Source organism: Actinia tenebrosa, unplaced genomic scaffold (genome assembly GCF_029948245.1).
Source record: "Actinia tenebrosa isolate PJP-AT-01 unplaced genomic scaffold, QUT_ActTen_1.0 PGA_scaffold16__25_contigs__length_10494907, whole genome shotgun sequence".
Taxonomy (NCBI): Eukaryota; Metazoa; Cnidaria; class Anthozoa; order Actiniaria; family Actiniidae; genus Actinia; species Actinia tenebrosa.
This window is the reverse complement of record NW_028292576.1, coordinates 3,601,322-3,624,912: the sequence shown is the minus strand read 5'-3', so window position 1 is coordinate 3,624,912 and position 23,591 is coordinate 3,601,322. Positions and strand designations below refer to the sequence as shown.

The 23,591-nt window shown below is 39.1% G+C and overlaps 1 protein-coding gene and 1 long non-coding RNA gene across 6 annotated transcripts in view; one reads left to right on the top strand and one right to left on the bottom strand.

The window, feature by feature from the left end:
• LOC116301040 (uncharacterized) overlaps positions 1–23,591 on the top strand; it is a 66,212-nt gene that overhangs the window by 26,782 nt on the left and 15,839 nt on the right. The window contains exon 6 of the long non-coding RNA XR_016119988.1: positions 8,752–9,056. This is a non-coding gene — a long non-coding RNA (uncharacterized LOC116301040). The remainder of the gene's footprint in view (positions 1–8,751; positions 9,057–23,591) is intronic.
• The window catches only part of LOC116301037 (uncharacterized), a 58,412-nt gene that overhangs the window by 25,773 nt on the left and 9,048 nt on the right, over positions 1–23,591 (bottom strand). For all 5 annotated transcript variants that reach the window (XM_089031353.1, XM_089031354.1, XM_089031355.1 and 2 more), the window contains 23 exons: positions 23,020–23,420; positions 22,104–22,413; positions 21,594–21,815; positions 21,172–21,216; positions 14,227–14,304; positions 13,143–13,553; positions 12,575–12,976; positions 8,779–9,030; positions 8,361–8,455; positions 7,834–8,011; positions 7,039–7,285; positions 6,585–6,730; positions 5,455–5,618; positions 4,782–4,992; positions 4,353–4,382; positions 3,996–4,091; positions 3,308–3,516; positions 2,890–3,003; positions 2,343–2,566; positions 1,970–2,052; positions 1,380–1,603; positions 457–629; positions 22–272 (listed from right to left, as the gene is read on the bottom strand). In XM_089031353.1, the coding sequence (XP_088887479.1) occupies positions 22–272; positions 457–629; positions 1,380–1,603; positions 1,970–2,052; positions 2,343–2,566; positions 2,890–3,003; positions 3,308–3,516; positions 3,996–4,091; positions 4,353–4,382; positions 4,782–4,992; positions 5,455–5,618; positions 6,585–6,730; positions 7,039–7,285; positions 7,834–8,011; positions 8,361–8,455; positions 8,779–9,030; positions 12,575–12,976; positions 13,143–13,553; positions 14,227–14,304; positions 21,172–21,216; positions 21,594–21,815; positions 22,104–22,413; positions 23,020–23,420 (4,566 nt within the window). The remainder of the gene's footprint in view (positions 1–21; positions 273–456; positions 630–1,379; positions 1,604–1,969; positions 2,053–2,342; positions 2,567–2,889; positions 3,004–3,307; positions 3,517–3,995; positions 4,092–4,352; positions 4,383–4,781; positions 4,993–5,454; positions 5,619–6,584; positions 6,731–7,038; positions 7,286–7,833; positions 8,012–8,360; positions 8,456–8,778; positions 9,031–12,574; positions 12,977–13,142; positions 13,554–14,226; positions 14,305–21,171; positions 21,217–21,593; positions 21,816–22,103; positions 22,414–23,019; positions 23,421–23,591) is intronic.

Here is a 23,591-nt window from a genome sequence, read left to right as displayed (position 1 = left end):
AGCAATAAAAGGTAAACTCACTCTTTTCTCCAAAGACGGCAGAGACAGCTTTCTTATCCAAGAATCGTTTAAATATCGAGATGGAGCCGATAGAGAATTCGGCTGGTTTAAAGTCATCGCCGATATTCTTCCGACCGATGATGAATTCCGAACTTTCATCGATTACATCTCGGGGTATTGTTTTTGGTGTCTTAGTCAAGGCGCGGAATTGGCCATCTATGTAAAGCCAAAGTCCTTTTTGTAGACTCCATGTTAGAACAACGCGTTGCCATCTGAAATAGAGGCCCAAAAATTTAGATTCGACATTTGAACTTAGCGCGAGAGAGAGACCTTTAGCAATTATGAAATAAGGGCCCCAAGTTTGCATGTTAGCCACTGGCTCTTAAGTGCGACAAGAGCAGATTACTTTACGCTACAAGATAGCAAAGGATAGTGAAGTATAGCAAAGCTCGTTACCTGACGGTGAATATAGAGGTCCTGACTGTCCATCTAAGTGTATCTTCTGATGTACTCATTGCCAGTGTAAAGTATAGATTGTTATTAACGATGTAAGCTGCGATGCCCTTGTTGCCCTTCACGTGGCCACCAGAATCCATGATGTAACGACGATCTTTGTACGAACGAACGACCTGCGGAAAAACGCAAGATTTGATTTTTTTTGCCTACTACAAATTATTCTTAATTAACTGCAGCATGCATTTACTGTCTGGGAAAAAAATTGGGGAGCCAAGGCAAGAAGCAGTAGATAGCGTGACTGTCACAAATTTGCTTTAGGGACAGACAGTGCGTGACCGTATCTTACCGTGACCTATAACTACACGTTGTCAGTGGATGCATTACCGTAAGACAATGGGAAGCCATTTGGTTGTTACAGTATATCGTACCGTGTACGTGCTGTAAGTCAGTTTTGTATGTTTCACATTCGCACGATAACCATTTGCGTTGAAAGCCATTTCAATGTTACGGCATGTCGTACCGTGTACGTGCTGTAAGTCAGTACCGTGTGTCCCACTCATACGATAGCAATGCTTATGGAAAGCCATTTTAATGATACAGCATGTCGTATCGAGTTCTGTAAGTTAGTTCCCTATGTTTGCAACTCATACAAAAACCATTCGTGTGGAAAGCTATTTCAATGTTACAACTTGTCGTACCGTGTACGTGCTTAAGTAAGTACCGTATGCTCCACACTCGTACGATAACCATTCTTATGGGAAGCCACTACGATGTTACGGCACGTCGTACCTTGTGCGCACTGTAAGTCAGTACCGTATGTTTCGCAGGCTGTAATTTGGGACACAAGTTCCAGTAATTCCATTCTAATCTCATTTTCTTGTACCATTATTATTCACACTCACACAAGCTATGTTCGTACTCACCCTGCTTAGTTTGAGCTTACAACTCAAGCTGACACCATGAGGACACTTTGTTGGGTCACCAAGGCAACGGTCTTTGAAATTACCGACCTTGAGAAATGCTTTCGTTCCATCGACGTACACACCTCCGTCTACAGCCTTGACGGGTCCATTGACTTCGATCTCAGGACTTCCTTCGATTTTACCGTCTCTGAGCTCTGGGAGGAGCCAGGTGTAGCGAGCTGACACTATGAAACAAGCCATAAGAACGATTTACATAACGAGTGGCTTTTTCCAAGAAAAAAGTTTCATCTTGCATCTCATTCACTCTTATTCATTTGAGATTTGAGGTTCAAAATGCGGGAGCTTAAGGTGTTTCTTTCCTGATATAGCCATTTTGATTGGCTTTTTAACAAACTTGTCGAAGTTAGTCTGATTTGAAATCACACCAGACAAAGATAGCATACGAACGACTACTGACAACAATAGAATACTTTAATTCGATTAGAATTTTTGTGCCACGAAGAGAGTTGTTCGAATTGTGTTGCGAGGAAAGACAAACACGTTTCTTTATGCAATTTGCTACTCAAAGTATTTTTCTTGGTTTGGGTTACCTGTGTCATCGTAGGTAAACACGTATGGTATGTCTTCAGGAGACAAGAAGCGTGTAAAGGCATACAGAGAACCAATATACATCCTGTCAAGACAATAGAAGTTAACCAATCAGATGAAAGAAAGTGAGATTATTAGCCAATCACATCAAAGAATTTCATGCATCAGACCGGAATAGTCTCTTTCACAGTTCCCTGCGCCATCTTGAAAAGTAGCCGTGCCTTTGCATCGAAGCGAGACGAGATAGAGACAGTGAAGTATCATTGCAAGCTCACCGTTCATTTCGCTTCGATGCAAAGGCACGGCTACCTTTCAAGATGTCGCAGTGAACTGTGAAAGGGACTATTACATCATTTTGCAAAAGATCTTTGATACCTTGTGTATCTGTAAGGAGGATTGCCGCTCTTTCTACCAATGGTTAGTCGAGCTTGTTTATTCGGTACGGGTTTGGTTGTCGTTCCTTCCTTCTGCGAGTCTCTGAAGGCGCCATTAACGTACAGCATCAACCCTTCTTCTTTCTTCCATGTCAATACAACATCCTGCCAATCATTAGTAACGAGCTCTGTTGATAGGTCCCATGTCTTGGAGGACGTCGCTACCTGTGAGAGAACGAAGCATTAGGTATATCTGGAATTGAGGGATATTTAGGACGATTGCCATACCTCCAGACATCGAGTGCTGAACCGTCGTATGGCAGCGTAAAGCAGTTACGGCTATGCCCCCGACACCGCTATCCGAAGATTTACAGACTGATCAGGAAGCTCGGCCGAAGCCTAAGGGAGAGGTTAGTCGGCCCCTAGACCGTAGATAATTAACCCCATTCTATGACCAGCGAACTCAAAATTTTGGATTGTGACGCTGATGGCTTTGAACACATTCTCACTTCTTCCCATGTGGGACTTGATTTGAGTCGAGTACTTACTTTGTAGTGTACAGTATTGTTCTGTATGTAGACCGATACACCGCGTGAGTCACCAGCAGAATCAAGCACGTAACGTTTGTCCTTATAGCTGGCGGCATCGTCGTCGAAGTTGAGCTGAAACAAGGAAATACAGAAAAAAATTGACACTCGTTAGTTTGGTCACTTAAATCATGACCGCAATGCTTCAAGTGAAGCCACTTAGGATGAGTACCATTTGATACGTGGACTGAAATGGGAAAACATTAGTAACTGTTACTTAAAACGAGAGTTCTCAGGGTTCTAATACTCCTCTCCTTATTACTACAGCCTCTTTCAAAAAAAAAAAGCTTTCGCCGAAAATCTCCTTGAAAATGCGCTGCCCACATCTTTGCTACCAGTGGAGGTAACAGACATCTCAATCCATGATATTTATCTGTACCTGAGTAGCGAATGAGAATCCTTTAATGCAAAGATCAGGATCACCAAGACATTGACCATAAAAGTCCCCTGCATCCAGCCACGAGTCAACACCGTTCAACTGAAGACCACCGTCAACAGATTTGATGTGGCCGTGAGTAGCGATGGGGTTGGAGCCGTGGATCTTGTTCTGGTAAATCTTTTGCGCTGTCCAGAAATACACTGGTGCAACTGAAACAGGAAAACGTAATAAATATGAGCGAGGACTGATTTAAGATAAGGTTAAAGGTAAAGGCCTTATTTAACGTCAGCGTTCCTTTCAGTTAGTAGCTGGTATCTGACGGATCTGACGGTGCGCACTTCACCCCCTCTCTTCATCATTGCTCTGTTTTAATAGTATTCAAAGCTGAAGATATCCAGATTAGAAAAGTCGAAACAAAAGTGGAGATCCTAAGGATCGAGCCTTTAGTTGATGAATGTAGGTTTAGATAAACAAAGCATCTTTAAATCTTAAATTTCAAAATAATAACCAGTGTTTATAATTTTGTCTTGGTAGCGGTAGTGCTAGTGCTAGTGCTAGTGCTAGTGCTAGTGCTAGTGCTAGTGGTGGCGGTAGTGCTAGTGGTATGGTATGTTTCCTGGTATCGATCTAATATCAAATAGGTATAACACACAGATACGTGACTGGCATTTCATTTTTTAAACATTACCTGCTGAACTGCCAAATATAGAAACACTTGTATCAATGTCTGGAATCAAAGTGTTGTTGGTGATGAAGTCTTGTACTTGCTGTGTGAGAACTCCATCTAAGAACATGACAATGATATCATAACAATCAAGTAATTACTTAACAAAAAATTCATCCAGCAACGCAGTCTGATCCTACAAGTGTAATTTCGAGTGCGCATGCTTAGTAGTTCTCTTTTCTACGATTACATGTGATGTTCTGCCCAGCTGCTGCTCAGTATAGGATTGCTCCCCGAGACCTTTTTCAGCCTCTACGAAATTAATATGCGAAAGAATCAAATACTATTGGCTTGGGAATAGTGCGTTGCAGACTAGCTTACCGTTTTCTAAGTCCTTCCTACTTTTGGGGCCTGGAAACAAACAACCAAAAACAAATATCAGAGACTTAGCCAAACTGATAGAGCAGTTTTCGTATGACTGTGAAAAAGTCCGTGCCGCATGCGTGCTTTGGCGCGACCGTAATGCTTTCAAGATTTTTGATTGGCTGTTTTTTTCTCCCACAATGTGATTGGTCTGACAATACCGTGACCTTGGCATGACCGGTGCACGCCGTGTTTATGCTGTGTTCCGGGTATTTGATTGGATGGAGAGTAAATTCTCGCGCAATGTGACTGAGCTGGCGTATGCCTTGCCGTGTCACGGCCGTGTTCGTGCAGTGAGCTTTTCATACTCAACCGAAAACTGCTCAATTATACTGACGTTTCGGCCATTAGTTTTTCGTCGGACGTCGGAGAACAAAATAAACTTACTTGGTTTCTTGCAGATGTAACTGTACGTGGACTGACATGGTTCATCGTGCCATTTTCCTGTACGTGTGACGATTGCGCAACTTATGCCACCATTGTTTGGTGATTTGTCATTCCAGTTGGTATAGGATGACGTAGTTCTATCTGTCCAGACCCAGTCTCCCTCGCTATCTTTGTCATTGTAGCCAATCCACATGTCGTGTTTAGAGTAGACCTGATGTATCAGATACATAAGACAATCAGAATGTAAATGTTTTCAAGCCAACAAACCAAATCGAAGTTCAGATACCCTTAGTACATTGTTAAAGAGTCTATTGCTTAGCAAGGCGTACTGACCTGAGACACCATTGTCTGTTCATCATCAGACAAGATACCCTTAGTACATTGTTAAAGAGTCTATTGCTTAGCAAGGGGTACTGACCTGAGACACCATTGTCTGTTCATCATCAGACAAGATACCCTTAATACATTGTTAAAGGATCTTTTGCTTAGCAAGGGGTACTGACCTGAGACACCATTGTCTGTTCATCACCAGACAAGATACCCTTAGTACATTGTTAAAGGGTCTTTTGCTTAGCAAGGGGTACTGACCTGAGACACCATTGTCTGTTCATCATCAGACAAGATACCCTTAGTACATTGTTAAAGAGTCTATTGCTTAGCAAGGGGTACTGACCTGAGACACCATTGTCTGTTCATCATCAGACAAGATACTGGCTAAGCTACCATCATCATCCAAACAGCTTTGTTGTGCTTCGCTCCATGTTTTCAAGTCATCATAGAACTTGTAACATCCTCGCACGCTGTTGAGAGTAAGCTTCTTCCAGCCTTTGCTGCATTCTAATGACAAGAGAAGTTTAGGAAATTAATGGTGGCGTAGGGTTACTACACTCGCCTATCACTTCTGGGGTCTCGAATTTGATTTCTTGACTCAGCATCACATGTGAGTAAAGTTTGTTAAGTCCCTCCCTTGCTTCGAGGTTTTTTCTCCGGGTTCTCCGGTTTTTGCAAAACCGCTAAATACTAATTCAATCTGTGAATCAGCCATGCCCTGACTCAGATCAGCCCAGAGGTTGTTTAAGGGTTCAATCTGTGAGTTAGCCATGCCCTGACTTAGATCAGCCCAGAGGTTGTTTCAGGGTTCGATCTGTGAGTTAGCCGTGCCCTGACTTAGATCAGCCCAGAGGTTGTTTCAGGGTTCGATCTGTGAGTTAGCCATGCCCTGACTTAGATCAGCCCAGAGGTTGTTTCAGGGTTCAATCTGAGAGTTAGCCATACCCTGACTTAGATCAACCCAGAGGTTGTTTCAGGGTTCAATCTGTGAGTTAGCCATGCCCTGACTTAGATCAGCCCAGAGGTTGTTTCAGGGTTCAATCTGTGAGTTAGCCATACCCTGACTTAGATCAGCCCAGAGGTTGTTTCAGGGTTCAATCTGTGAGTTAGCCATGCCCTGACTTAGATCAACCCAGAGGTTGTTTCAGGGTTCAATCTGAGAGTTAGCCATACCCTGACTTAGATCAGCCCAGAGGTTGTTTCAGGGTTCAATCTGTGAGTTAGCCATGCCCTGACTTAGATCAACCCAGAGGTTGTTTCAGGGTTCAATCTGTGAGTTAGCCATGCCCTGACTTAGATCAGCCCAGAGGTTGTTTCAGGGTTAGATCTGTGAGTTAGCCGTGCCCTGACTTAGATCAGCCCAGAGGTTGCTTTAGGGATCGATAACATTTGGAAGCTTTTAGATCTATACTGGTCATGTCACTGGTCATAACTAGAGGAGATATTATGAAATTACGATAAGAGTTTACAAACCATCAGCATTTTTCTTGCACAGGAAGGAATGTTTCTGTGAACAGGACGCGTCTCTCCATTTGCCTTCATTGGCGTCCAAGACGACACAATCTCTTCCCTTACCATGGTCATCCTTAGCACTACTATCCCAGTCAGTATACACAGATCTTGACAATGAAAACACTTTTATTAAACATATTAATAGCACTTATAAAGTCGATAAGAACTAGAACTGTCTTCTCAATTAGTACACGTGTCATTCTCTTGAGTATTATTTCTTTTTGAAACAATATTTTCTCATTCCTAACACGTGACATTTCTTTGAGTATCGTTTCTTTTGAAAGCATATTTTTCTCATTTCATATCACGTGTCATTCTCTTAACTATGATTTCTTTAATTATAATTTTCTCATTTAATATCATGTGTCATTCCCTTGAGTATTATTACTCTTAAGAATCATATTTTTCTACATACTTGCTTCCATCGCTCCATCGCCATGTTCCAGCAAGAGACTTGTCACGATATCCTAGCCACGATTCTACGTTGGTAAAGTTTTCTAAAAACCGCTGCTCATACGCATTGGTGACACTAAAGAGATCGCCTCCCGCTGACTTGCAACTCTTGCGGGCGTTATCCCACGTGCTTTTTCCGTAAACTACTTTGTAGCAGAATGTTCCGAAATCACCAAGAGCCCCTGTCCATCCACTTCCACACTGCAGATCTGTTGAAGTTAAAATAGGTAAAAAATTCGGTATTATAGGACTATAGTTCTGTAGTAAATACATTGAAGGGGAAAATTGTGACATTTGATAAAAGTAAAAAATTCTCAAGATGATAACCGAGAGATTGGCGTGCATGAAGATAAAATCGATAAACAAGAAGACAAACAAATCAATAAAACAGTAAATGAGAATGACGTAGAAGGACAAAGAAACGAAGGGAGGTAGAAAGATGGAAGAGCTGTATAGAGGCATTGTGCCATCACGTGATTGCAGCCATGACAGGAGGCATGAACAAATAAATCTGGTCTAATCTGATTGACATGAGAAAGAATTCAGTCTCCTATGAGATAAAGACTCTATTGTTGTGCCTCCTCCAAAACCTCTATTCAAAGACTCGTAAACACGAGAAAGTATCATGAATATAACTTGGCAAGGCAAAATGAGTCTTTGGTATTTACAGTTACCGGCCGTTTCTCTGTAACTTTTTTTAGTGGAAAACAAAACCTGTTAAACATGTTGTAAGAGCCGAGCTAACTGGTTTTCTCACCTGGTTTTGGTCGAATTAGATTCTTCTTTCCAATTCCTCCTTCTTTAGTCTCAGTTGGTTTTGGTAGTTGGTCACTTTGATCACCCTCTGGGGGGAGTGGGATTGGATACGGATTCCCTCCTTCTGGGAACCACTGTCTCGGTGTTTTTTCATTATCATTATCAGAGATGTCGTCGGACTGTCAAAGAAAACGCATGAAAGATAAAAGATGTAAAAGCAGCTGCAGCTATGTTTAGCATATCAAAAATTGAAAACGCGCGCACTTTTTGTGTGCAGTTGTAAAGCACGCGGGGATTGACTGAACAGAAAGGAATTGTCAGAAGAAGCATGACGCATAGCACGCACCTCAGAGGGCAAGGCTTTTTATCGCTTTTATAAAATACAAATAACAATAGACGTTATTTTAGACACGAAGGACGAAGTGCGAGCGCGCGCTGTGTGCTTTTAACCAGTCAGAGCGCGAGATTTATAAGTTATTTTATGAAGGGTCTCAGCTTTTTTGTTAAAATGACAGAATTGTCATTTACCTGATAGTCATTATTTTCTGTGTAGCCATGATTGGCAGCTGTACCCTCAGGGGGGATGGAGTAGGGATAGATTGGTGGTGGGTTTGTTCTTGTATCTGTTTTAAATATAATGGAAAAATATACAATATAAAAATATACAATATATATTTAAAAGAAAAAAGATTCCTCTCAGTTCCCAAAACATCTTTGGCTATCTTTGTACCATCTCGAAAGGTAGCAGTGCCTTTGCATCGAATCAATACGAATGGTGACCTCGCAATGATAAAGACATGTGAATAAATGTCCAAGGTGTTAAAAAAAGGTCCGTATCATTGCAAGCTCACCGTTCGTCTCGCTTCGATGCAAAGGCATTGGACCATTATCTTGACCTTGTCCCTTATTATATTTATAGATAAAAATGTTCATTCTTCTCACTCACCTGGATCATTGTATTGGTCTTCAGAGGAGTACCTCAAAGGAGGCAGCTCATTGTGGTTCAATGGCGGCAAAACGTTGGCACTCTCAGCACTCGGCGAGGACTGGTAGCTATTCTTCAGCTGGTCAGCAGTTATTTTGAACCTTGATCCTTCAGTGTTGGCTGGCTTGGAGAAAAAGAAGTTCATCTCTGGGCTGTTTTGCGCATGCTCGAGAGGAGGCAGCATAGGAGGTCGATAGCTCTTAATGCTTTCATCTGATTGGATAAAAATAGACATAATGGTGAGTTAACAATTTAAGTAACGATCAACCGAAACACGTTACGTCATCGCCGCCATGTTGGTCGTATTTAACAAAAAATACCTCATTAATACCGCCAATATGGCCACCATGTATTTGTCTTTTACCATTTGATTACGAAACCTTATGACCACCTATTCGTCGCACTATATTATTTCAATTCATTTACATATGCGATACTAAAGTTTAACCTTAGAAAATGGCATCCAATTAAAGTAGCATAGACAATCTTACGTGCATTATTTAGTTAGTATACATATATAGATCAGTTAGTAATGTCTGTTATTGATGTCCAAAACACCACATATACACATAATCGAGAGATTTAGATTGAAATTACATTAAAGTTTTTCTGATTAGCACTGACAATGGATAAAAAGATTCAATAGTGCAATTAGATAATAATAAGAAAAACAGATTTGGATATTTGTACATATAATATGCTTAGAAATTCATGCCCTGTCCGTTATGACATGCCTGTAGTATATGCGATAGTGTGACATGTCACGTTCCAGTCACGATGGTGTACTGTAATAAGTTTCTATGCTATGTCCACTGATCAAGCATGATGTTATTTACAGTGTTTATATCATATTTTGCTGAGATGTAATTGCGTTACACATGCTTTGTCACGAGATCGCATCAAACATTTTCTGTCACATAACGTCACGTTTTTCTTAAACATGCAATCGGGCAATTCGTGGTAATATCTTCCATGTTTCTCAGTCACACAACGTTGTCATAGTGTGATACCTGTCACGCAACTCTTTAACATGCCTTTTGTCTTCATTCAATTGTCCAGTCCAATCATGCAGTTAAAACATGCCGGTGCATGTCACGCAATATTCTGCTATCAATCAAACCTTGTGAACTTGGAATGGAGGCCAACTTGCTTGTTCCAGTCCACTGAGAGAAGTCGTGTGAGCCGAGGGTCTGAGGCTGAGTTTGCCACATCTTTGGAATTCTTCCATGGAGAAATCCCCGGACGTCTGCTGACATCGATCCATGTTTTCTTTCTTGCGGAGTGATCAAGATCTTTGAGTTGAACCTCTGATTAGTTGCGACCACATACTTACCTTTATGTTTATAATCGTTGAGTTTGTCTCCAGAACTAGGAATCTTTTTGTAAGGAAGATGGTGGTGGATTGTTGATACTGGGCCATTAAAACCAATCTTAGGTTCGAAACCCAGGAATGGGCTTCCTAAGGGACCAATGTACCCTGTTCTTTGTCCAACTCGATATGCACTCGACTTATCGTTGTATCCGTTCTGACCATCAATCACTTGTTGGGAGGGAAATGTTTGAAAGCTGGTTTGTTGAGAGGGCATTGTTTGGGTGGTATCAAAACCGGTTTGATAACTAGTTTGCTGAGTAAAACCAGGTTGACCTGTATAATCAGTTTGAAAACTGGTTTGCTGGGGTACGTCTTGTTTACTTGACTCATTTTCTAAACTAGTTTGAATTGGCAAACTTTGTTGATTAGTTTCACTTTGAAGGTCATTTTGTCCTGTTTTTATAGGATTATTATTTTCATATTGGATACCCTGTATTGGAAGTTGTGGCTCAATTTTCGTCTGATTGTTGTCTTGGAAAGTGCCATCTTCTGTTGTTGCAAGGTTTGGTACTGAAGCATCCTGCACTTGAAACGAAGTACTCGCGTTATTACTCGGTTGAAGCGGAGTCAAAGATTCTGTTGGCATTTTCCAACTATTTAGTTGTACTGGGTTTTTTAGTGGATTTGCCACAAGGTTCTCAGCAAATGACGTCGTTCCTTGCTCTTGTTGCCATGGATGCATGTTTGACGTCATTTGCCCAGGATAAAAACCAGCAAAGGCGTTGTCATTCTTTAAGGAATCTTTACGATTTGAAAAGAAGTCGGAAATTAAATCTAGATTCTTCTTATCCTGTGGAATACCTGTTCTTGTCGAGCCCTGGTCATCTTGTTGCTTCTCTGAAAACAAGTTTGTTTGGTTTGTATTTTTATCACTCAAGCCTGGATTTTCCAATTGGTTATCGTTCGTTACAAAGGACACTGTCTTGGATGAACTGTCTTGTTTGCTGCTCGATGCATCTTGTTGCTTACCTTTCATACTTAAAGGGTTTATATCAATACGGTTAAACAACGCCCCTTCAATGAATGATTCAGTCGGGTTTGATTTTGCTGCCTGTTTTGTGTCGTCACTGGAGGAACCAGGATCTTTGTTGAACGAAGCGAATCGATGGGTATTTGCAGATCTGTTCAATCCTTGTGGTGACCTCTCTACTTGGTTAAACAAAGCACTCTCCAAGAATGAGGACTTTAGAGGTTTCATCGTGCTTGGCGTTGCTATTATATTCTCTGGCTTACGTCCTAGGAAAGGAACTCTTAGTGGGTTGCCTGTGGAGTCTGTTAACTTGTTTACATCTGACTTAGCACGTCCAGTATAAAATGTAGGCAAGTATGCAGATGGCTTAGGTTTGGTTCCTTCGCTAAATTTTGTCGATAAAATAGTACTGGTCTTTGCTTCAAAAGGTAAGAATGACTGCGTCCAAGGTTTTGTACTTTGTAACGAAGGCTTCCTAAGGAATGATTTTCGCGTGAGGTTTAAATTAGAGTCTTGATTTTGTGGAGTTGTAAACCAAGTGTCCTTTTTCATTCCATTGCCATCTAGAAACGTTCCTGCAATTTCTTGATTCATATCTTCATCATTACTCATATCTTTCTTCACTGATTCAGAGGGATTCTGAATCCTATCAAAAGGATGAAACCAGCCTGGAAACCTGGACTTAACATCAGCATTTTCTGAGCTACTTATTTGTGGAAGTAAATTAGGATCTATCCGTGAGTTATGGTAATTTTGATAGAAAACCGATGGATCTGGTAATTCTGAAATCTTGGAATATTTTGAATGAATTTGATATTTATCGAAGTCTTCAAGGTTATTGTTAGGCGATAGAAAAAATCTCGAAGTATCGTCCGATGCTCTTAGTGATGAATCATTCTTAAAGATCTGCGAATCCTGATCGACATTCTCGTCATTGTCTGAATCTTTATCCTTAATTATCGTCGTTTTTTTCTTGGGAACGAATTTTATAAAATTACCGTATTTGTCAGTTATGACAGAGTCCTTATTTAACGAATCTGAGGGATTTGTAGTAACCTTGGGTGTTAGGGTCATTGTGTTGGACTTCCTTGACCCCTCCTGATCTAGATTATCCTGTCTTGATAAATGATTGTCTATCGTTGCCAAATCAAAATGCTGATTATAATTTTGGTTGCTAAGCGACGTTGGATTTTGAGTCTGGTTTCCTGCTTTGACTGAATCTAATAAATCTGAGATTTCAGATTTTAGCTTTAATATAGTGTCGTTTTTACTAGCTAAGGGATCGATATTCGACTTTGAAACTGGATCAGCGGTTAACGGCTCGCTGACAAAATCCTGATAACGGTCAAGGTCCGAAGCTATATCGTTGCCAAGGTTACGAGAAGTACCTTGATAATTCTCAAATACGTTCTTACCATAATTAGTCAATGGTGGTAGAATATTCTGTTGTTCTACCCCTTGTAAAAGAGGAGGAAGATTGGAAGCCGTTTCCATCCCATGATTCAATGGGGACACCGACTCTGCTTTGTAACCATGGTTCAGCGGAGGAAGATTGGCCGCGAATTCCTTCCCATGATTCAGTGGTGGCAGTATACCTGAATTCATCCCGTGATTCAGTGGGGGGAGAGCTTTGGCGTTTTCCGTCCCATGATTCAGTGGTGGCAGTACACTTGAATCCATCCCATGGTTCAGTGGGGGGAGAGCTTTGGCGTTTGCCGTCCCATGATTCAATGGTGGCAGGGCACCTGTTTCGATCCCATGATGCAGTGGGGGTAGATTGTCTGCTTTTTCTTTTCCGTGGTTCAAAGGAGGCAAATCTAAATTCATAATCCAAAAATACCAGTTAATAAGTTCTTCAAGAAATGAAGTCAGGGAGTCAGTTAGTGTTCACTTCCTTTCTTGATATTTGGGGGAAAGAAAGTGTTTTCTAGTTTTGTGATAAGCACTTCTACGAGAAAAAAATCATATCTGGGTCACCCTTACCTCCTCTGCTTTGGGCCTTTTCTCCACCACCCAAATCGTCGTCACTGAAGTCCTCTTTGACGTAATCGCTCAAGTTATCTACGTCACTATTCCCACCCATACTACTTTTCTTGGGGATTTTACCAGATATCTCAGCTTGGGAAACAAAAGGACTCGAAGTCATTCCCATTGTCTTGTCATCTTTTGGTTGAGACGCAGTAGAAAGTTTCGAGGCAAGAGACCCGAATAAAGAGTCTGCTTGGTGCTCATCGTTAATTGTAGAATCCTGTTTTGTAAATGCGTCGTCTGAAAATGAGGACATCTCGTCTGTGTTTTCCATTTCTTTACCGCCAATTTGTGCTGTTGCGGCGCCAGCGCTGGGTTGGTTTGCGAAGTAAGAATTGCTTTCTGGCAAAATATTTATTTTATTTTCTGCAAAGCAAAGAAATATAAAACTCATTTTATTAGTCAGATGAAGATTATATAAAGAAGCAAGTGTTATTAAGGAAAATACGGCTATTACAAGACCTTTGAGCTGAATATCTTGACTGGATACTAGGGGGTAGCTTTAATTTATAAGTTTGCTTTTCAACTTGGTTTCGAGTAAAGTTAATACTGGCTCCAACATTCAATAGTTTGCTCTAGTTTTACCACTTTCAGCTTAGCTAAGGTTTGCTCACACTAGCGTAGGAATTGGTATCGGAAGCATACATAGACTTAATAGACTAAAACAACGCGAAAGTTACCGTATTAATTATACAGCTTCTCATTAATCCCATATAGGTAACTGTCCAATTATTTTCTTAATTGGACAGGTCTTGTTGACATGGGATTAATTAGGCAGCTATATAATTAATAGGTAATGGGATTTCATGCTCCTCAATCAAGAAATAATTAGACTCAAAAAATTCCTCTGACTGCCAAATTGGACTCGACCTACGGCCTCATCCAATTTTGTCAGTCCTCGGAATTTTCCTCGTCCTATTATTTCTTAATTGGACAGCATGGAGTCCTATTACATATACAAATTCTGAAAAGCCGCCATTTTGTTGCCACGAAGGGGACCTCCCCTGTCTCCGCCCTTGATAAGACACATCTCACATACCTGTCTTGGAAGAAGGTTGCTGATTTGGTTGGTTGTTGAAAAAGCTCGCCAGTCCAGGAGCTGTTTTCTCCTTGTTATCTGTCAGGTATAATTAGAGTCATTTACTATATTAATAACGATTCAGTATCAAATGGTTTTCAAAAAACATTCTCGCTTGTGTCAGCAAAGGAAAATCTCATGGTCACCAGGTGAAAAAGGCAAAGAATTGTGAGAATGAATTTGGGGACTCGAAATGGCAGAGCATTTTTATTTTACCATAAGGTATTCTGCTATACTCCCATTTCGAGTTGGCCTTTGCTCAGTCTTAGCCTACATTTAAGTGTTTATCAAAGAATAAATGTTTATTTTCAAAATCACTTATATGTGAACAGCGTAGTGAAATGGTTGCAGTATTTTTGTATGTAAAATTTTCTTTTGGGAGATATAAACATATGAAATATCAATATGCAAATGAGATGACGTATATTCAAGAATGGGTTACATTTTGAAGTGTAATTTACGACAAGTGTTCTGAAGTAAAATAACCTAAAAGTGTACAAAGCCATATATTTCAGTTATAAGGATGATTTGCAAATGAAAGAAAAGGAGTACTTCCCACAACAGCATTTTTGTATAATAAATTAGTCTTGAATTTACGTCATCTCATTTGCATATTGATATTTCAAATGTTTATATCTCCTAAAAGAAAATTTGACATACAAAAATACTGCAACCATACTACTACACTATTGACATATAAGTGATTTTGAAAATAATTTTTTTCCCTTCATATACACTTTAAGTACAAATGTATTCTTTTCTTTTATTAATGTCCACCGTATAGTAAGGACGATACGAGTTGATTAAAATGCCACGGGTTTTGGTTGAATAGCTGAACATCATAACGCACAACCGAGACTAAGACTAAGCAAAGAGAACTCGAAACTGGAGTATTTTGGAAAGTAAACTACCATATTTAGCAGAAGCAACAGTGTTTCTGAGTGTCCCAAACTCCTGCCCAAGTGTTAAAAGTATAAGAGAATGAAAAAATTTTTCTTATTACAAAAATAACTAATATTGTATAGTAATGTTTCATTTTAATTGTGATTTTATATTTTAAACGCTAAAAGTTATTAATATTATCTAGCTTGAACTATTAGAAATTATTTTTATTATTAGATGATTGATTGCGCAACAGTATCTTTGCGTTTATTGGGATAATATTATTATATTGGTAGTCATTAATGTTATGATACTTAATTCTGATTGATTGCGCAATCAGTGTCTCATTTTTCATTTGGATAATATTAGCACATTAATAGTCACTAATATTATGCAACAGTGTCGGTAAGCTAAATTTCATGAAGATGATATTAACACGTATTGATTAATCATTAATATTATCTTGCTTTATTGTCTATTTAAAGTAATATTTCTATCTATTATAAGCATTAAAGTGCCTATCACCCTTCTAACAATATTCACAGTATTGATTCTACATGGGGTATGATATGGAATAACCCGGGGGAAAATATAGTTTGAGTGCAGCTTCTTGAAGTCATAAAGGTTTTTCCATGCCATATGCTAATGTTATGACGTATGAGGAGTAATCATTTAATATACAAAACATTACTGGCACAGATAAATTAAATTTGAAATACGTCATTGTTTTGCCCATTGCTCTTATAGAAATTATTGCAAGCTATTTTTCACATAGAAGCCGGTGTTTCGAATTACAAGGAACAACAAATAACCATAAATGCCTCCTCATGCGTCACCGCATTAGCATATGGCATGGAAAAACCTTCATAACTACAAGAAGCTGCACTCAAACTATGAATTTTTTTCAGGTTATTCGACATCTTACCCCATGTAGAATCAATACTGAGAATATTGTCAGAAGGGTGATAGGAATTTTAAATTTTATACTAATTACTAATTTATACTTATTTTTTCATGCTTGAGCAGTTTATATATATTAGGATATTATCATCGTTTATATTTTTTATGTATTCTTCAAAGTAAGGTCAGTTTAGATTAAGAGAGCTCAGTCTTATCGAAGCATAAAACGTAGACCATTCATTCTTGTTACCGCTGACCTGTAGTTATTCCATTGATCAAATCGTCCTTCTTTTGTGCCATATTTGGATAAAATGTTCTTTCTACAGCAGAGGCTTTAGGGCCTTGAGCATGCATGTGGGATTCCTGTGGTTTTGATACCACTGGTCTAATGTTTTGAGGCACATAAGGATAACTTTTTCCTTGTCCTACAGCCACAGAACCTATTACGTAATTCCAAATACAATTACTCTGTAATTTATAGTGAAATAGTATTTTTGTATGCGCGATGCATTATGGTAAATGTAGTTCCAGCCAGAAATGTTCGCTTTATTTTTCGTATTCATTAGTTAAGAGCAACATGTTTGATGCTATGAAGCTTTTGAGTGCCACGTCACTCGTATAGGAAATCAACTTAGCAGTTATATAAAGTTTTTTGAGCAGTTGGACCTAAAAATACGTCACAACTTAAAAGCTCTTATAGTATGTGTGTGTTTTGCACATATTCCCATGAACTTATGGTTTGCAGTATTCGAGTTTATAAACTCTATATTAGTATTGCTGGTTGCTAGGGGGCCGCAGTATAGCTTCTCAAGTCTAATATTTGCTATAGAATCGTGAAGCTCTGTCTTCAATATCATAGAATGAATATCACTTTAAACTAATCCACATTTCAAACTTAGCTCGACATTATGCGGTACGCAGAGACGGAACTGGGTATTAATCATTATTAATATATTCATTTATTTATAATACTAATAGGGATATGAAACAATAGGTAGCTTTACTATTCACATCGAAATGTAAAACGGGTATCGTACCATCACTTATATCGGCTGCCATATTGGATGACAGTCATAAGACGGAGGTGCTAGTGTCTTGGCATCCAACATGACTGCTGAGACATGACCGTACAACCGCAAATATATTGAGCTTTTTGATAGCTGTTTTTGATTTCTTGTTTTATCATAGTATATCACAGTATGGGATCACATTGTCTTATCGTACGCATTGGACTTTACTAGCATTGTGGGTTTAAAGAGCGGTCATTTTAGAAAGTTAAGTTTCCTCTGGGTGGATTTAAGGCTTATAGGTTACTGCCTAGCCTCCTGCGCAACTGCTTTGAGGCCCCTCCGGTTCCTGTAAATGTTAGCCATTCAGAATCGAGAAAATTTGCAAATCTGAGGTGTCACAAGACGTTTCTAATACGCGCTTGATAACAGTGGCACAATGAATAATGAGTTTTATATTTTTATTGCAATGGCGGGCATGTTTTTATTTTTCATTGGCCAACTTTCGCATGGCACCTCAGTTTTGCAGTGACGTCATTTCTAAGTCGCTATTTTCACCCCTAAAGCAGCCATGAAACGAGTACGCGCGGAATGTTAGCATGACTTTCTGGGTGTGATTCCTAGGTGAGAAGCATTATGAATGCCCCCGGGTCGTCAGTTGCCTATTTAAGAGAGAAAATCCAAGGTTTCGACCTCATTTGCTCAGGTTCGCTGTACCAGTCAGTGCTAGACGGATTTTTGACCCCATCCACCTCCCCTTCGGCGACGTTTTTCCATTTTAACAGATCAGTACGGTAGCTTGATCACAACCTCGGCAAAACTCGTGTTCCCAAAACTTAACCGCGTGTACTATTTCAGATCAGCTGGTTATCTTTTCCAAGATAAAATGTTGTAGGATGCAAAGAAAAAGACATGCAATACCAGAATAATTACTGTTGTTACTATGAATCATTTTTGCTCAAGTTGTAATTTCTAAATTTCAAAATTAGATTTATTTTGTACAATTACCAACTTCACAAGTTATTTCAGTATAACACCTTGATTATGAATGACATCGTTGCTTAGTAACGACGTTTCTGTAAGGTTACTAAGCAACAGTCGGTTGCTTAGCAATACTGTCAGTGTCGATGCATCAATAGTAGGACACCGCAAGCACGTAATTGGGTTATTAAGCCATGTCGGGCCTTAGTAACAGGTCACAGTGTACGTAGTAGTGTTGCTAAGCAATGACTGTTTGACGTTGGCAACGGGACACATCAGGCATGCAGTGTATTTTTTTTTTTTTTTTTTCTTTGGAAAGCAAAGTGAATAGTACAACGAACAGCTCGGTACGGTATCGTACGGCATAATGCCAAAGTATTGCACGTGCAGTGAGACCAATCGTACATAGAATCCCATTGCTTTCCACAATGGCCACGAGCGTAACGCAAAGAACCTCAAAATTCCTCCATTGCCATAAATGTGTCACGTTGCTTGGTAACCAAGTCGTAAGACGTAATCAATACAAAGTCACGTGTCGTTGTGTTTACGTCATCATTTTAATATCTACAAATTCCTTCGTATACTGTAACGCTCACACAAAAGAACTAAAAAATTTCCTTTTCCCAAAAATATATTTATAGATGATATCTGAAGTCTATTTGATGTTGAGTGAAAACATTCCGCAAGTTCCAATGTATGCATTTAGTTGGTCTTTACGTTTCGTTTCCTTTTTTTCTTGTTTTCTTTGTCAGGAAAGAAACTTCTTAACTCTCGAAGGTTGACATCGTCGTCGCCTGTTGATTGGCAGAAAATATAATTGGAAGCCATTTTAGTGCTCAGCCATGCGCATGCGTAAACGTGAGTGTTGATAAGAAGGATCATCGAAACTTTTCTGCAAAAACCGAATGAGCAAAGGCACAAAAAAATCTGCATTTTTTAAAGAAGAAATTGGGTTTGATTTTGCATTTGTAAGACAGATATGTTTTTTGTTCTTGACTAAAGACATATTTCGCCAGTAAACTAATGCGCATGCTCGCTCCTTTCAATCCCAGCTTAATTTTGCATTTGGTCGACAGTATACGAAACTCTTTGTAGATATTAAAAATGATTGTAAAATGTCGTTGTCTTGTGATTGCCATTCTTTTAATGTGATTTGAGTTGATTTGAGTGATTTTGATCGCATTGGTTGAGATGACAGCCCTCGCGTATTGTAATCATCGTCAAAAAAACAAAATAAAAACAAAAACAAGAACAAAAAAAAAAACAAAAAACAAAAAAAAAGCAAAAAAAAAACAAAACAAAACAAAACAAAACAAAAATCGAAAAGGAAAAGGAAAAGAAAAAGATAAAATTTATCCTGAAAAAATTAGGGTAATTTTTAAAAACAAAGATTTCCCAAGGTAAACTAGAAAACGAAATCAAATCAAAGTCTTACAGATCTTCCAAAAAAGAAAAAAGGTCTTTCCCAAGGTAAACTAGAAAAAAATCAAAGTCTTAAAGATTAAAACGAAAACAACAACAACAACGAAAAAATATACAAAAACGATAGAAATAAAAATAATAAAAAAAGAAGAAGAAAAGGAAACTAATCACAAAAAAAGTTGAATTGAATTGAAAAAATGTGATCCAAATATTTCAAAAATTTTCCATACGAGGGCGATCAAGCATGTTCGTTCAAGAATCAGATCAGAATATCATGCGCTGTTTCCCTGTGGTCCGTTCGTAGAGTCGCAGAAGTTCCGATCATCCTACTTATCAACATGTGTTCGTAATGTAACTATCATACATGCTAAAGATAGAATATTGATCATAACTCGTGCTGATTATGATAATGATGCCAGTCGGTTTGTTAAGGTAGAACCCTTTGCAGTAATTTCCAAAAAAAGCTGGCCGATTTGGAGGACAAAATAATAAATTTCAGATTTTAGGGTTCGCTGTAGACACCTATTTCAAAAAGCATTGTCATCACCAAAGGCAATAGGCGATAGGTCATTCCGAGATGGAAATGGTTTCGTTGAATACAAAGAACATTGAATCAGTCTCAACACTAAGGTCAATGTTCTTGACGAGAATAAGAAGCAGAAACACAAGTCATTCCAGCTATTCTTGGATCTTAGAATGACCTATCTCCTATTGCTTTTCGCCTATCGCCTATCTCCTTTGACGAATACAACTTTTTTTGAAATAGCTGTGTATAGATCCAGTCATCATAGGCGTAATGTTTTCCTATCACAGACCAAGTGTCATTCTCTTGAGAATAAGATTCTTTGTTTGAGTTGTATCCATATTCATGTTCTTCAAGTGCACAGTCGTGAAACAAAGAAATAATGCTCTAGGGAATGACATGACATTTGAAATGGAAACTCCTACAAATGGCACATTTGCGTAATGTTTATTTCGCGTAATGTTTATCTGTAGTAATGTAATCTCGGATGATCATAATATTTCGATTAACAATGTAATCTCGTTAATATTTTTGGGTGGGTCATTTGTTAGTCTCCCGCACAGCCGCTTTCAGTGTCGTCACGCGCGGAGAAAGCATTGCGTGACGACACTGAAAGCGGCTGTGGGGGAGACTAGTCATTTGTATGCTTGTATAAGTATATGGCCGTTTGTAAAGGTACTCTGTTGCGGTTTGAATAGTGGATCGGTCTGTCTTTTTTTAAGCGGTTTGTCGTGTCACTTTGTAATGTAATAACGTATGAACGAGATTTTTAGGTGTTTCACAGATACAACAAAAGCCTCATTTGGTGCACGACAGCGTAAAAGAAAAAAAATACTGTTATTACACATGGGACTTTGACATGTTTCTGTTTATATGAATAATACATTTTTCGAAAGGGTTTATTAACATCGTTCTACTCGCTTTGAAATTCTCATCCGCTAATTAATATCATCACGTGACTTGTTCCTCCATTTTGACGATTAAATTAACCAACGACAATTGCTTTATTGCCAACGGCTAAGTGTACAATAATTCCTATATTAACTTCCAAAGGTGTCCAGGTTTAGTTTTTAATTTTCAGCTTCTTTTAATCAAATTAACCCGCTTTTAATGTCAAAACATTCCTGTGAAATATTCTTAGGGACGAATTATTTACTTTGCTATGAATTTGTTCAGATTTTTATATCTTACCTGGTGCTTGATTCGTTGGCTGATCTGCTGTTGTTGTCTGGCTTCCTAAAGACATCAGACAAAGTAACGCATTAAGATTAGAGGATTAGGGTTTTTACTGTAATAGGTTTAGTCACGTGTTTTTGGCCTGGCGTTAAACAAAAGATCTGGCTCACAGTTTTGAGTATTAATTAACCAACATGGTGGCCAACTGTTTTGCCGTCAATTATGCAAGACTACAACTTCGGCGATGGGAACTTGGTAAATACGACTATTTTTTTTCAATTCCAAAAAAAAAAATCTTTATTCTTTGTAGTCCAATAAGAGTCGCTGACGCGTCGTAACTGCTCTTGTGACAGCCATTATCGTACTCTCTCGTCTTTCAGTTCGCCTTTCAAAGCATGCGTATTGATAAATACCGCTGAAATCTTGGTACTACTTACTCATCATAGCAGCATCATCAATAGTGCTATCTAACTGGTTATCACTTGTTGGCAATTGTTGTTCATATTGAGGAGCGACCTCCTGAGCAGGCGCATCCATGTTATCGTTCTGGTTCAGGAGTTCTAATGGCACATCGCTCTTTTGCTGAGGGATGTTAGGGTTGAAGAGTGGTTGGGGGATACCAAAACGAGCAGCGGACGAGGCTTGGGGCGTCTTTGGGGCTGAGACAAATAATTAGAACATTTTTACTTCATGTAGTATGATTTAGTCCACAAATATGTGTGTAACCGATTGCGAAGAGAGGTGAGGTGGGACAGATTTTATCAGTACAGCTAGAAAAATATCTCAAAAGAAAACCCTCGAATAAAGGGGAAAGACCTAACAAACGTTAGAGGCGAGGTGGGAGACGAGTGCACTAGCGCTATAACAACCATGAGTTCTCAGCGGTGTATTTCTTAATCTAAGAAATCTTACGAGTTTTTTCTTGGTAGAAAGATGTAACGACTTACCTTTAGGAATAGCATTCTTCTTGGCTGCCTCATTAGATATCTGCGAGTTCTTGAATAAGATAATTGGATTGGAATGAGAGCGTGGTGCAAGTGATGCTCCAGGTCTGGACTCAATGGGCTGCATAGACTGCCCAGCCTTCATGTGACGAACATACTGGAATGGATCCTTAACATCAGACTTCTTGTCCTCATCATCAGCTTCATCCTCCTTCTTGGGTTTGTCTTCTTTTTTTGGTTCTTCTTTTGCCTTTGGTTTGGGCTTTTGGACTTCGGACTTGGCAACACCGCTTTGTTGTGCAGTGTAGTAGTTCTACAGTAAATGAATCAAAGTATTGCAATTGGTGTTTATTTTTCCTAAATCTGCTAACACACATAATTAAAACTATTTGCTTTAGGCAAAGAAGATCTGTATTTTTGTGTTCCGTTTTTGCGGCCGAACGTTTTGATTCCACTTCTGACACCATTACAATCACTTATCCAATCCTCAATTCTCTACTTTCACATTCCCATAATACTTTGCGTCTTTGGGCGGTAACCAGAGGGTAAAAACCTACTCATTTTGCTGAAGTCTAATCAGGCAATGTTGACATTACCTCGTTTGTTATCCAAAGATAAAATGAAGAAGTAAAAGACAGAAAAAAGATAGAAGCTTGAAGACGTTTAAGGTAAATTTTAACCATTTTTTCGTAAGTCAATACATTTTCTGTAAGACCAAAACTCTTGATGATCACACGCAAAAATAACTTGGAATAAACTGATTATCAGCATTGTACAGATAAAAGCAGGTAGAGTATAAATTCAATTAAGAAACCTTTCAATTTGGGACAGTTTTTTGATTGGTTACCCCCCAAAGACGCAAGTCATTATGGGGATGTGAAAGTAGAGAATGAACCTTTATTAAAATCTTGTTGGTTACCTGTGGATAGTTATAAGCAGGTTGTTGATAATACTGTGCATATGGAGTAGTTCCTGGCTGTGGCAGTGGTGGGACCTCACTTCTTGGCTCCTCCATTGGGAAACCCATCTTTTCCAGCAACTCATTTGCAGGAGGCATTGGAATGTTTGTTCGCTTGGTAGCTTTGTACTCAGCATCTTGAGCGGCATCTTTAATAGCCTCACCAAGCATTCGCAAGGCAGTGGACTTGTAGGCATCGACGGCTTTAGCAATGACCCTGAGGTCAATGCGTGGGTATATTTGAGCGGCTGGCTGTTGTTGAACGATGACCCTCGGGACTGGGATTTCACTGTATTTTGTTTTAGGGGCAACAACCTCTGGTTTATCCTGCTCTGTCTTGCTTACAGTGCCTGTGGCCAGATCTATGTGTATAAATAAATATTAAGTCATGCTTGCAATATGCCAAAAGGAAGAGCACTCTACATACATATAGGGAGTTCCCCAATAATCTACCTTCCGTCCACTTTCCTAAGAAATATTAGGACGAAAAATATGAATCGATGCTTTCCAATAAAGACAAAATAATTTGGGAG